This window comes from Bos indicus x Bos taurus, chromosome 12, assembly GCF_003369695.1.
Source record: "Bos indicus x Bos taurus breed Angus x Brahman F1 hybrid chromosome 12, Bos_hybrid_MaternalHap_v2.0, whole genome shotgun sequence".
NCBI classification, from domain to species: Eukaryota; Metazoa; Chordata; class Mammalia; order Artiodactyla; family Bovidae; genus Bos; species Bos indicus x Bos taurus.
In genome coordinates this window covers 28,640,425-28,654,661 of record NC_040087.1, presented here as the reverse complement: position 1 = coordinate 28,654,661, position 14,237 = coordinate 28,640,425, and the positions used below count along the sequence as shown (strand labels likewise).

The 14,237-nt window shown below is 39.5% G+C and overlaps 1 protein-coding gene across 8 annotated transcripts in view; it reads left to right on the top strand.

The window, feature by feature from the left end:
* FRY (FRY microtubule binding protein) overlaps positions 1-14,237 on the top strand; it is a 329,597-nt gene that overhangs the window by 161,098 nt on the left and 154,262 nt on the right. For all 8 annotated transcript variants that reach the window (XM_027557464.1, XM_027557466.1, XM_027557463.1 and 5 more), the window contains 2 exons: positions 279-332; positions 11,294-11,433. In XM_027557464.1, coding sequence (XP_027413265.1) covers positions 279-332; positions 11,294-11,433 — 194 coding nt within the window. The remainder of the gene's footprint in view (positions 1-278; positions 333-11,293; positions 11,434-14,237) is intronic.

Here is a 14,237-nt window from a genome sequence, read left to right as displayed (position 1 = left end):
TATCATGTGATTTTCATTGAAATACATAGGGCCAGTTACTACTTCAGATTTGAATGTCTTGATCAAATATGTGAAGATGAATAGCAAAAATCCCGGTGGTGGTGATCAAACACTATACTTTAAGGTTTGAATAGTAAAGAAGAGTTTCTTATTTGAAAACTGTCATCTCTGTCTCCCATAAAGGAAGAAATAGATGAGAAAAAATGTAACAGTAATGGCCTTTCTTTTGAAATATATAAGAGCCTCTGGTAATTTTTCTTACATGTTTTTCTTTCTAGGAAAAGCCATTGACAAAATCTCTACAACGTGGAGAAGACCCCCAGTTTGATCAAGTATGTAATATGTATTATATTCTGGTTTTTACTTATTTCAAGATATACAAAGCTAAGGGCTGAGGACTCACTATGGCGTGTAGATGAACTCCCACAAGGAGGAGGCAGGGGTGTGAACCTAGGAGCTAAGTCCTGCAGCTTTTATAGTGACAGCTTATAGTAGCCATTCAACAAATGCCTGTTGGTTTGAAGTGCTGAAGTAATATGAGTAGGTCCTCAATTGGTTGTTTGTGGGATCTTTGTGTATAAGAATTAAAGGAACTGAGAAAAGATGAAGCAACTTCCATTCAAAAACTTTTTGAGATTCTTCTGAATAAATGGTACCATTGATGACCAGATCTCTGCACTAGAGCTTACGTATGTTTGCATCCAATATTCTGTTGTGCTTGACATGGCACTAGGCTCTGGAGAGATGAAATTTAGGACAAGTTTTAGCCTTTCAAGAATTCACAATCCTGTGAGAGAGAAACCACCTAAACAGTAATACAAACAAGTGTGGTAACTTAGAGTCTCATTAGAGAAAGTGATAAATGAGTAAAACAGGTCCTTTGAAAAATAGATCAGGACTGGTTAAAGGACTTCTGGCTCTAAACATAGATGATAAACATAGGAAACGAGGATCTTACATATTCTGGTTGAGTCACTTCAGGAGGGCTTTATGTCTGTTTAGAACAGTGAATAATGGTATCAGAGGAGGCTGGAGATGTGTGTGTGGTGTTTCCTAAACTTCTGTAGTTAATGACGAAGAAGACAGCATGTTCTTTAAAAACCTCGCTTGGTGCCAGTGGAGGAGACAAAGTCCTGCTGGATGCTCAGTGGGCTGGTCTAATACAGTGGGGGTTTTATATTGTCTTATGGACAACACATGCAGAGTACACTTTCTGTAGCTTTGAAATTGCCTTTAATGTGGCGTCTAGAGAAAAATTCTTTGGCTGTTAAGGTCCAGATGTGTTCGACCCAAAAATGTAAGGACTGACTATTGAGACAGAATCCCCCATTTTCTATTTTACAAGCTGTTCCTTGAGTGAGATCTCACAAGTCTGCACTCATAGCCAGTCTTGGAAGGCTGGCGTGGCCCTGGCTTTGCACTCTGTCGCTGGCAGAACTGGCTGTTTCCTGGAACGCTGGTGGAGTGGAGCGTGGGCTTCATCTCTCTGGGTCATGGAGCTTCCTCTCATCTCACATTATCCCTAGTTGCTGTCACCTGCTTCTCCTTGGGCAGTCAGGGACCTGGAGTGAGTGAGTGGGGTCATCCCTTGGGGATTATAGTCATAGCAAGTGTGGCTCTTTCTGTTCTCTTTAAGAATGTGAATATTATCTGTCTTCCACAATTTTTCACTCTATTTTATCTTCTTTGTCTCTATCCTCTTAGATTATCACTCTGTGTTCCTCAAAAAATTGTGCTCTCCCCCCCCTCCAGCTTAATGTACTTCTTTCTTTTTTTTCTCCTGGAGAAGAATACTTTTGCATTCTAACATTCCATATAGTAGTTATTCCCAATAATTTGGCTTAAACACAATTTCTCATTTATTATTCAGCACTCTATTTCTGCATTTCAGCATTGTGGGAAAGAGATAGACTTTGGAATTAGATGGACCCGGGTTTAAATCCCAACTTTGCTGCTTAATTAGCTATAACACTTATAACCCTGCTACTCAAAACGTTGCAACGCAGATTCTCTGCCCTGGCCGCATACACTGAGGCAGACTCTACAGCTTAAGGAGACCCCCAGGTGACCGCCACACACATTGACACTCGAGAACCATGCTTGTAAAACAGATAAATAGATGAAAATGTGTGCTCAGTCATGTCCAACTCTTCGTGACCCTATGGACCGTAGCCCACCAGGATCCTCTGTCTGTGGGATTCTCCAGGCAAGAATACTAGAGTGGGTTACCATTTTATTCTCCAGGGATCAAACCCACGTCTCCTGCATTTCCTGCCTTGTTAGGAGGATTCTTTACCACTAGCACCACCTAGGAAACCTGTAACACATCTCTCTGTATTAAAGACATTTCTGGAGTGAACCTATAGTGAGATAGTCACTGAGAACTTTCAAATAAGGCACATAAGATTATCCTCTGAGAACCAACCCACAAAATCTGTCTCATTTGAAAGAGATAGCACAACTCCCAGGCCAGAAGGAAACTTGACTGGAGTTGGTTCCCCTGTGGGTTCAGTGGGGGGAAAAAAAAAAAATGTCAGCCAAATCACCTTTGAAAGTGCTGGTACTGTTTTACCAGCAAATTATAAGAATTGTGGTTCTATGGCAAGGCCATGATTGTATCAAGCTCCCTTAGCATTTTGATATCAAAGGTCCAAATTCTGTAATTCCCCTTACTTCAATTCCAGGCAGAAGGATGTTAATCTAAATTCACACAGATGTCCATCTATGGAAGAAGAACATGCTAGGGACGCCTCCTTGGTGCTACAGACTCCATTGAAGGAGCCTGGTGGGTTCCTTCCTTCCATCGAAGGAACTGGAGGGTTCCCAGTTCCTGCTGATGAAAAACTCCTATGTGAATGAGAATTAATAAAGACACACAAGATTTCCAACAGCATTCTGAAAACACATACTGCCACTAACTTATTTTAAATATGTAAATTACTCAGCACTTGAAAATAAATGAAAAACTGTCCTGGTAATAAAGTTCTTTATTTTAGCAAACATTTATTGAGTGTGTGTGTGTGTGTGTGTGTGTGTGTGTGTACATGTACACACATACACACAAAACCCTGTGTGAGACAGAGATGTAAGATGTGGTCCCTGCATTCAAGATAGGAAGGAATCTGACTGGAGAAGACCTTGATGCCAGTTGGAAGGACCTCACCATCTACATGTCAGTAGCTGAAAGATCAAAGTGGAGACTTGATGTTAAAGCCTGTGGGAACAGTGTCCATGACTAGAGAGATCCTTCAAGTTTGGAGGCATTTTGGGAGTTGGAGCATTGATAATGATTTGAGGCAAAAAGGGCTGTAACTAAAACGGAGGCAGAGAAGCAGAAAGAAAGGATGATTATAAGCAACATTATATAAGAAGAATCAATATTGATTAAGAAAAGGAGAAACAAAAAGTTCCTGTAGTTTTCAATGATGATTTGGAGTCATTTCCATTCTATTTAACAAACATCGAGTGCCCAAAGCATGCCAGGGTCTGTGCAAGGTGCTGAGTTTACAGAGCAGCAAGGGAGTTTCTACCCTCCAGGAATTCTCAATTCTAGGAGGAAGACAGATACCTGAACAAGTAGCACTACAATGTGAATAGAAGGTATGGTTCAAGTGCAGTGGAACTCAGGTAAGGGAGCAGCTAAGGATTCTAGAGGATGAGACAGAGGATGAGATGGTTGGATGGCATCCCCAACTCGATGGACATGAGTATGAGCAAGCTCAGGGAGTTGGTGATGGACAGGGAAGCCTAGTGTGCTGCAGTCCATGGGGTCACAAAGAGTTAGACACGACTAAGCAACTGAACTGATTGAAGGATTTTAGAGGGTAAGGTGGTTGGATGGCATCCCTGAATCAATGGACATGAGTTTGAGCAAACTCAGGGAGACGATGAAGGACAGGAAAGCCAGGTGTGCTGCCGTTCACGGGATTGCAAAGAATCAGACATGACTGAGTGACTGAACAACAGCAAAGGATGCTAAAAAGAAGAGTTGCGTGTGTTACAGGACTGTGGTGAGAGCAGAAATCAGGTTTCAGGAATAAAGTGAAGCAGGAAGAGTAAGCATCGGCAGTACATGGTGGGCTGATGAAGCAGTTGGCCAGAAGAGGGACCGGTCTTGCGTGGGTCAGAGAGGGGAGAGCAGAATCAAATGAGGGCTGTGTGTGTCTATAGGACCCTCTTCTGCCACATGTAATACAAGAGCTTAAGGCTTTCTACCAGGTGTATGTCCTTTTTTTTTTTTTTTTTTTACAAATTGTTTCCTGTGTACAGGATTATAACTTGATATCAGTATGCACTGCAGTGCACTCAAAGTTTAGCTTCCATCTGTCATCATAAAGGTGACCCCATGTACCCTTTCTCCTGTCCACCACCTCTTCCCTGGGGTGACCACTTCTCTGCTCTCCGTATCTCCATGCTCGTTTTTGTTGGGTTTACTCATTTATTTGTGTGTGTATTCGTTCTTCATTTACATTTGGGCTCAACAGCCTTTTTCAGGATGGCTGAGGTTTCTGAGAATCATTCATGACTTCTGATAATTGGTTTTTTCAACAGATTGTTTCCGGTTCCAGAACAGTTACTATCTCAGGGTCCTATTCCCATTCACTTTAGAGTGAGCTGTGCCTACAGTGAACTCAGGGAGTCTGGAGTTGCTGCTTTTCTTGTTCGGAGCTGATGTAGGACACGCGTTGCTCAGAGGCATCTCCAGTAACCGTCTGGGAGGGGCTGTGTTCACATCTGCTGGGGGCCAGAAAAGTTGGCTTAGTTCAGGAATGCAAGCTAACAAAAGGTCCCAATGGACACCTTGATTGTTTGTGCTTGAGTATGAGATAGGTGGGTCTTTGTTCTTCCCCCACTGTGATTGTCCTGGGTGCCCACGGGGCATTGATAACAGGGCCTCTGGCCTACCCGAATGCCAGAATCTGCAAAATCTGCAGATACTCAAGTTTCTTATGTAAACTGGCATAGCATTTGCATATAACCTACACACATCCTCCCGTATACTTTAAATCATCTCTAGATTACTTATGTATTACAATGTAAATGATACATAAATAGTTATAAATAGGATTCATATCATTGCCAGAGAGTGACAAATTGAAGTTTTGCTTTTTGGAACTTAAGGAATTTTTTTCCAAATATTTTTGAACTGTGGTTGGTGGAATCTGTGGATCCAGAGGGCCGAGTCTATACCTAAAAGCAATATTTATCCGCTCTGATTAAATCTGTCATCAACTTCAGTCATTAACTTAGCCTATGATCTTATCAAAATCAAAATATTTTATGTCTGAGCTTCAGTTTCAATATTTGGAAATGGAAGAGGGGAAAAATGAAATAGGCATGTTTGAAGGTCTGTTGTGAGCCCCACACTTTATAGTGTCTCCTTTAGTCTCCATAAAAGCCCAGTAGAGAAGAATTAAATCCCATTTAGTGCTTCAAAGAAATGGCAACATGGCCAAGCTCATTGTAGCCTATAAAGGGCAGAGCTGTAACCTGAATCCAAAACCGTGTGATCTTCCAGTACACTAATGAAATTATGAAAATTCAGCTCGTGAAGATCAGTCTTCAGATAGGCTACTTTGAGTAGTTGCAGCTGTTTACAGTTCATTGTGACCTGTTCTCTACTGGTGTCATCTCTATATGTTCCAAGTAAGTTGCTCAAACATTCTCATTAACTACTCTTGGGATTTTCTTCTAGATGGTATATGTTTATGTCCTTTTGTGGCATTTAGTTCCTTAACATTAAAAATGCCGTCTATGGCCAAGAAACACATGGTAACATAAATCTCTTACAAATCTATAATAAAACTAAATAACTTCTTACCATCTTGGGTAACAATGATTTTCCTGCAGAAGAAGGCAGATGAAATTCTAGTGCTTCAACATTGAGTCTCATGCTGCAGTTCAGTGAAAATCTTATTTTAAATGTATAAGTGAAAAGTAAAATATATAAGTGAGAGTAAAAACAAATTGGCTGGCTTTGGATTCACATTAGTGTTATTCGGTGTTTCTTAAATTATTCACCAGTGGAAGTGGACCAGAAAGTGGACAAAGGTGTTAAAATTAAATAATGGAGATCTTTTCCTAATTTGCAAGAAAACATATTTAACAAATAGATTTTTACATTTTTAAGTTTTATAATAAATTATTCTTAAGCATTTGGTGTCTGTCATCACTCATTGAAATACTTTAATCTAGCAATAGTATGAAATGTGATCGAGTAAAAAGAAATTGCATCTGAACTGCTTTCATAGATCAATATTTTGTGGTATCACATAGAGAGAACCCTACCCCCCAGACACTTGGCCACCTGAACTAGTTTGAGAAATTAAACCATCAATGAAGTTACTTTAAAATTATTTATTAAATGCACCACTCATGAGTAGTCAGCCTTATAACTGTAAAATACAGAATGACTCCACTGAGTAATTATTCATACATTTATGTCTGAAGTTTCCCTCTTTGCATTCAGCAAGTATAATAAAATGCTTATGAAAAATTAATGTCATAGCTACAGCATAATGGACAGTCTCTTTTAGCCTATTTATATATAAAATGCCAAAGTAAACATTAAGAAAACATTTGCAAAGTACATTTAGTATTCCCCTCTATCCCCCCCACCCCCAAAAGAAAACACCAGTATGAAATAGTTCTGTGATTCTGTGCGCTTCAGGTCCTCAAGCTGCCCAGTACCTAGCTCATCTGTGATGGAAGAATATGATCATTTAAACGCAACAAGAACATCTTTGTAAATGTTCCTCCCCTTTCACAGCGACACAGAGCTAGAATTCATCTCACCATTGGCTCGGCTTCCAGTAAATGAAGGAGCTGAGCAACCAAGAAGCCAGCTAGACCTTACTCCCTTCCTGAGCTTTGAGGGCCAGGTCTTTGCGAATTCCACCCTTCCTTCCTGACAGCCTGAACTCAAAAGGGCAGTAACAGAGAGATGGAAAAAACACACACAGCCACCCCATGCTGACCTTTCATCTCTTCTAAGATGATCTCGGTGTACTTGCCATGGAAAGTATGCTCAACAGATATAATACCAAGAATGGCTTTAGGAAGGCTTTTTCAGGCATAGAAAAAATTATTACAGCCGGGGTTTGAAAAACAGTATTGACATTCTCTAAGGGGAATATGAAAGTGTTAGTCGCTCAGTTGTGTCTGACTCTGTGACCCCATGGACTGTAGCCCGCCAGGCTCCTCTATTCATGGGATTCTCCAGGCAAGAATACTGGAGTGGTTAGCCATTCCCTTCTCCAGAGGATTGTGTGTTACACCTAAGTGAAGTAGCTGAATGCTCTACCTGGAGAGATTTAAGAGTCAGACACAGGTTTCTAGCACCTTGATGGGTCTGAAGTAAGTAAAGGAGCTTGTACATATCCCACCCAATGTTTTTTTAAATCGGTGTTTAATTTTAGAGTAGTTTTGGGTTTATAGAAAAGTTGCAAAGGTAGTACAGACGCTTGTCATATACCCCACACCCAGTTTTTGCTATTAACCTCTTATATTATCAAGGTATATTTGTCACAACTAAGAAACCCAACATCAGTACAATATTATGGACTAAACTCTGTATTTCATCTGTTTTTCCCTAATGTGTGTCTTCTGTTCCAGGTTACCGTTGAGGATGCCACATTCCATTTAGTTATCATGTCTCCTTAGCATCTTATCCAGATTTGCACAAGTATTCTTAAATTATTGAAATATAATGGTAGCTACTTTAAGCTTTTATTACAGATTCAGTAATTAAGATGGAATTAACCCATGGTCAGGGACTCTGAATTCTGAACCCTTTACCGCTGTGGGAGGAACCCCCTCCGTTTTGTTGTCGTTTAGTCGCTAAGTCGTGTCCAGCTCTTTTGTGACCCCATGGACTGTAGCCCACCAGGCTTCTCTGTCCATGGGATTTTCCAGGCATGAATACTGGAATGGGTTGCCATTTCCTTCTCCAGGGGATCTTCCCAACCCAGATATCAAACCCTGGTCTCCTGCATTGTAGGCAGATTCTTTACCACTGAGCCACTAGGGAAGCCAATTCGTTTACCAATTCAAAATATTTTAGATGATGGTGACTTGAGGAAAATATCCTTCTGATGCTTGGGTAACTAGAGAAAACAAGTAAATGAAACCCTTGACACACTGTAGTTGGATTTCCTCCAAAAATTTTCTGCTGTTTTATCCACAGGAAGAGCAGGAAAATTTGTTATGACTGTGAATGTTACAGTATTGGAGGGTGGGGGTAGCGGGTAGCTCTTTAAAAAAAAAAAAACTAGATATTTTAAAATTACAAAAACCTGTAAGAGTGACTAGGTTCACCAGGCAAGCTGAAAGCAATAGCCTATTTTTTTTAATATTATTAACCCATAACTAAAGATAATATACAATGTTGAATTATATACATACAATAGAGAGAGCATGAAATAAGCTGTCAAGAAATAGGGTCTGAGGAATACAGCATCATTGCCTTGTTCAGTCTTAGGGCTTGCTTCAAAGGTGACAGTGGAAAGTCTTGGTGACATGAAGCATTGATCTTCCATTGCTCCAGTTGCCTGCTTTATAAAAGAAGTTAAGTCTCGCCTGCTTAACTACAGAAATATTTTAGGTTAACTAAGGTTTTCCATTTCTGCTGCCACCTCCCCAGCTCAGGCCCTGAGCACTGTGTGCCTGGGGCTGTTGCAGGATTATCCTTATTCTATTCAAGTGTGTGTGTGAGTGTGTGTGTGTGCGTGTGCGCGTGCGTGTGTGTTCTCTTAACCGCCTTTGGTCCAGCCTGCATGCCACTGCTAGATTAAACCTCCCCAAACACTGTTTTTATGAGCTGAGTATTCTACTCAGCAACTTTTCAGAGCTTCTCATTTTCTAGAGAAGAAAACGGAAATTTTTTAGACTGGCATTAAATACCTTTTTTGGACTTCCCTGGTAGCTCAGACGGTAAAGTGTCTGCCTACGATGCGGGAGACCCGGGTTCAATCCCTGGGTCGGGAAGGTCTCCTGGAGAAGGAAATGGCAACCCACTCCAGTATTCTTGCCTGGAAAATCCCGTGGACAGAGGAGCCTGGTGGGCTACAGTCCATGGGGTCACAAAAGAGTTGGACATGACTGAGTGACTTCACTTTCACTTTCAAGTACCTTTTTTTGATTTAGTTCCAACTTAAAATCATCAACTTTGTTTCCCTTCACTCTGGTGTGCCAGAATCCCTATACCAGTCAGATATTTTCTTCTTTCAGTTCCTTCAAAACCTTCATTAATTGTATAATCATTATCAACAAACAACTATTTTGCACCTTCCCAACCATAGGATTTCCTGCTTAGGCTCCTTACTTAGTTTCTTTTTTGACTATCATTTTAAATTTCTACCCTTTTTTTAAAAGGTCCAGGTAAAATCCTACCTTCATTTCTCTTAAACTCCCATCCATCCTCTATCTCCAGTGATCTCTCTCCTGAGAACTCCTGATTTTAATATGCACTCTTAATATGTTAGTATATTTCCTCCTGGTCTTATGTTCTATGCCTGCATATTTATACAATGAAAGAAAAGTGCAAGTGTTAGTTGCTCAGTCATGTCTGACTCTGTGACCCCATATACTGTAGCCCACTAGGCTCCTCTGTCCATTGAATTTCCCAGCAAGAATACTGGAGTGTGTCACCACTTACTTTTCCAGGGGATCTTCCCACCCAGGGATCAAGCCCAGGTCTCCTGCATTGGCAGGTGGATTCTTTACTGTTTGAGCCACCAGGGAAGCCCTATACTTATATAGGTTCTTTTACTGTTTTTTCACTTAACATATCCTGAACATTTTACAACATGAAGTGTTTTTGAAGCAAGATTGTTAATGGTTTCATAGAGAGTCTACATCAAATTCTACATTGGATTAAGGTATTTACACGTATAGTTGGACATTTGTTTCCATTTTTTTTGTTTTAAGTAAGGCTGTCATAAACATTTTTACTCATCTCTAATTATGTTCTTGAGAGAAATGCCTAAGAGTAGATTTATTAAGGATGCTTTTATTAGGTTCTTGATAAGTATTTCCAAATTACCTTCCAGATGTTATGCCAGTTTTTTCGTCTATCTGTAGTGTATGAACATGTTCGTCTTATCACTGTCTCATCAGCACTAGGCTTTATGATTTGCCTGTACTGTTTGTTAATTAAGTAGTTAATACCTAACTCATTGTAGTTTGACATGTTCCAGTTATAAGGTCTTCATCAGAGAGATGTTTTGCAAATAATTTCTCCCAGTCTATGGCTAGTCCTTTCATCACTTAACAATATCCCTCTAAAAGCATAAATTTTTGATTTTGGTGATTTTCAGTAGGTCGAATTCTCATGAACTCTGCTTTTGGTTTGGTCCCTAAGAAATCCTTGCCTACCTTAAAGTGGCAAGGATTTTCTCCTATATTTTCTTCAGAAGTTTTATAGTTTTAGATGTAATACTCAGATCTATGATCCATTTTGATATCATTTTTGCATATGAGATATGGATTGAGTCTCACTTTGGGGATGATAGTAAAAGATCAGGAATCTTTCCAAAATAAGGAAAGTAAAATAACTCATCTATCAAAAGCATGTTTGTTTTTTGAAGAAGAGGGGAGATGTTTGCCTTTAACACAGGGTAAGTTATTGCTACTCACTTATTGAGTCTAATTTGAGGCATACTTCACATTGTATATGATTGATTACTGGCAGAAAACCATATATTGTATTGCTGCTGCTGCTGCTGCTGCTAAGTCGCTTCAGTCGTGTCCGACTCTGTGCGACCCCATAGACGGCAGCCTACCAGGCTCCCCCGTCCCTGGGATTGTCTAGGCAAGAATATTGGAGTGGGTTGCCATTTCCTTCTCCAAGTTGTATTACAACTTAGGTTATTTGGGGGGTAAACTTGTTTATTTCACCTAAGCCATTAGTATAATTATATTAATTAATGTATTTATTTGTATAACAAGCATTTTTGAGGATCTAAGAAGTACAAGGCACTGTACTTCTTAGGTGGTATGTGAAAATAATTTCTTTGCGGTCCATGCAATTAACATCTGATTTCTAGAATGAAAGGGAGTCAAAGTAATTAACTTTCTTAAGCCACAAAATTACTATTGTGTGAAGAGCATCTGTCAACAGTAAGAAACTTGGGTTCTTGGGAATGCATGTACTAAAAAGATTATTAAGGAGAGGAGTGTGATGAATAAGAATATTTTGTAGTGCCTATGGTTTGGAGTTATTTGTGAAATAAAAACTTTCTCAGTAATTGGCAGTGCCACGCAAGTTTTTTTAATCACCTGCTTTTCTCTGTAGGTCATCAGTTCAATGAGCTCCCTTTCTGAATACTGCCTGCCTTCCATTCTACGTACATTATTTGACTGGTATAAAAGGCAAAATGGCATTGAGGATGAATCGCATGAGTACAGACCAAGAACCAGCAATAAATCCAAAAGGTACATTTCTTTTATATAAGGATTATGAGGATTATTCTTTCTTTCTTTTTAGGAAAAAAGAAAGGAACCAATCTGAGTGGGAGTTGGGAATGCCACTAGACCTTCTGACCTCTTTACACTTGAGCCTAGGCTGCAGGGGCCCCTTTTCTAGCAGGTGGCACCTTCGGAATGTTAGTTGCTGTGAGCCGCCACAGGTTGAAATGGTTCCATGACTTTATTTTGCCAGTGGTGGGGGCAGGGTGTCAAAGACCCCAGGTAACCCCCTTGCCTGCTTCTCTCCTGGGCTCTCTCTCCTTTGGTGCACAGTTAAAGGCAGAAAGCCCGCAGCAGGCCCTGCAGGACATTCCCTAGATATTCGGATTCACTTAGTAACCTTGGGCGCCCAGATTACGCAGTGGGAAGGTCAGTGGATTGGACATTAGGGATGGTCCCAGAACTGCCACCAATTAGCCATGAGACTCTGGGCAACTCCCCACCTGTCTGAACCTCAGCCTCTTCATGGGCAAAAGTGGGAAGTCAGATCACCCCATCCCTAGCTTCCCTCCCGGCTGAGATTTGCCTGTTTGTTCTGTGGTTCCCTTCTCTTGTGGATTTGAAAAGTAGAACTTGCTGCTACTTGTGCTGTTCAGGCATAAAACTTAAGACGCTTGGTTGATCTGTCCAATGAATGTATGTCCCCCAGAGTTCTAAGTAAATATGTATAATTTTGTGTGTTTGAAATAAACCTAATAAAGCAAGGTAGCAAATAAGAAGGTTTAATACATTTATCTTACTTTAAGGAATGAGAGATTATTTTAAAAGCACAGATTTCTCCACATGGATTATACATTTTTTAATGCTTTTAAAGACAATATGATGGAAAGTAATCACTCAGAAAATCAGATATTAACTCCTACTTGTGAGTGATTTATTCCTCTCATGTTTCTTGACACTCCAGTGCTTAAAAATATGTAAACTTCTCTTGAAATTGAAGACTTATTATTTTACCAAATTACATGTCGTCTGAACTTGTAATTTCATGTTGCAATATGCTTGAGTTTTATGCAAGATTTATTTACTTATTTTGTTTGGAGGAGAGATTAATAACTTGTATATTGAATAATTATTCTAGTTGAAGAGGATTTTTTTAACGGAGATAATTTATATGCTATAAAACACATCCTTTTAAAGTGTGTGAGTCAGTGCTTTCAGTTTATTCACAAGGTTGTATAGCCATCTCATTGTCTCATTCAATATTTTTATTACCCTAAAAAGAAACCCATAGCAATTAGCAGTTTCTCATAAATTACTTTTTAATGTATCAAATTTAAAGGTAGAATTTCAATTCTGTGTCTGAAAATGATTCAGTCTGTATGATTAATAAGTTCATCCACCTATTAATTAAGTATTTTCCCTGTATAACATGGCAGCTTATTAATAGATACTAAAACTTTCTAGGGGTGGAAAGTGGGACAGTTTGAATGAGCTTAATTCAGTTAGTTTTAGTTTTATTTTTCAGAATTGAGTTACTAAAACTAGATTTTTCATAAACTGATTTCTGTATGAATTGAAAATAATTGGTTTTTAGATTGTGTTACTGATTATTTCCAGGAGATCAGAGTAATTGTCAAGATCAAATACAGAACTGGTACAGTGAAATTCAATTCAGTTGTGTTTTAGTTAGCAATTGGAAGTTTAAAATGAGAGAGAATGTGTTTTAGAGAGAATACGTGTTTTGGAGAAAACCAAAAGAATGAGGGTCTCTAGAACATGAGGTAGCTAACAATGGGGTTTTTCTTATTAGAAACAAGAAAAGAGAACTTTAGGAAGAAGCATAAGCAACTGAAAACAGTCAAATGTGATGGAGGTGTATTTGGGTTATGATCTCTAAGATTGTGTATGATTTCTAAGATTAGTACAATATCAACATTTTGACTGCCAAATAAATTTGTCAGATGCCTCTGGCTCCTGGCAGAGAGACCACAAACCAGCAACAATGTGAATTCATTATTGGAAATGCATATGTCTTCCTTTTATTTGAAAGCATAAATTGACTGATCAAATAAAATCAAAGCAGGAGTTTAATTTTTTTTCTACCCCCAATTTTTTTTGTTTTGCTACTTTCTCAAGGTCCTCTGGCCCCTTTTGAAGACCCCAGTAGCCCTCCCCTCTCCACGTCTGCTGGCCATCTCTGAGAGTTTGCCTTCCCTTTGGTCTACAGACTTCTTGCTTCTCTTCTCCATGATGTAATCTCTAGGTCAGACTTGCAGACGCCCTGTGTTTAACGTAGCTCCATATGTTTTCCTCTCCTCCCTTCATCTGGCAGCAGCACTTTCTAATTCTGGTGGGTCTTGAAGGGCTCCAGGTAGATGATTTGGTCCATCGCTCTCCCTCCTGGCAGGACTGTTTGTTAATGATCCTGAAGAATGAGCTCCTACCCGGTTCATACATTTCCCCTTGCAAGTTAAAGCTGCAGCTTTCTTTGTTGACCTGCTCTGTCACCTGGTGGCTTAACTGGACGCTCTCAAGGCTGCAGAACTCCTCCAAAGTTCTTTTTTTTAAATCTTTTATATGCTTTCTTCTCATTCTCTCTGGACTGAAGAGAAAAACGTTCCGTATTTAAAAGTATTTTGAAAATATCTGCCTGACAAATCCAAATTCCATCATCCTTTCTCATGAGTTTTATTTAATATACAAGTACTGAGCAGTTGTGTGTTTGGGAGACTCTACTAAATACTTACACGTTTTAATACTCAAGCAAACCTTACTATAATGACTGTTATTATTTCCATTTTGTAAATAGAAAAATTATTGGTAAGTGGAAG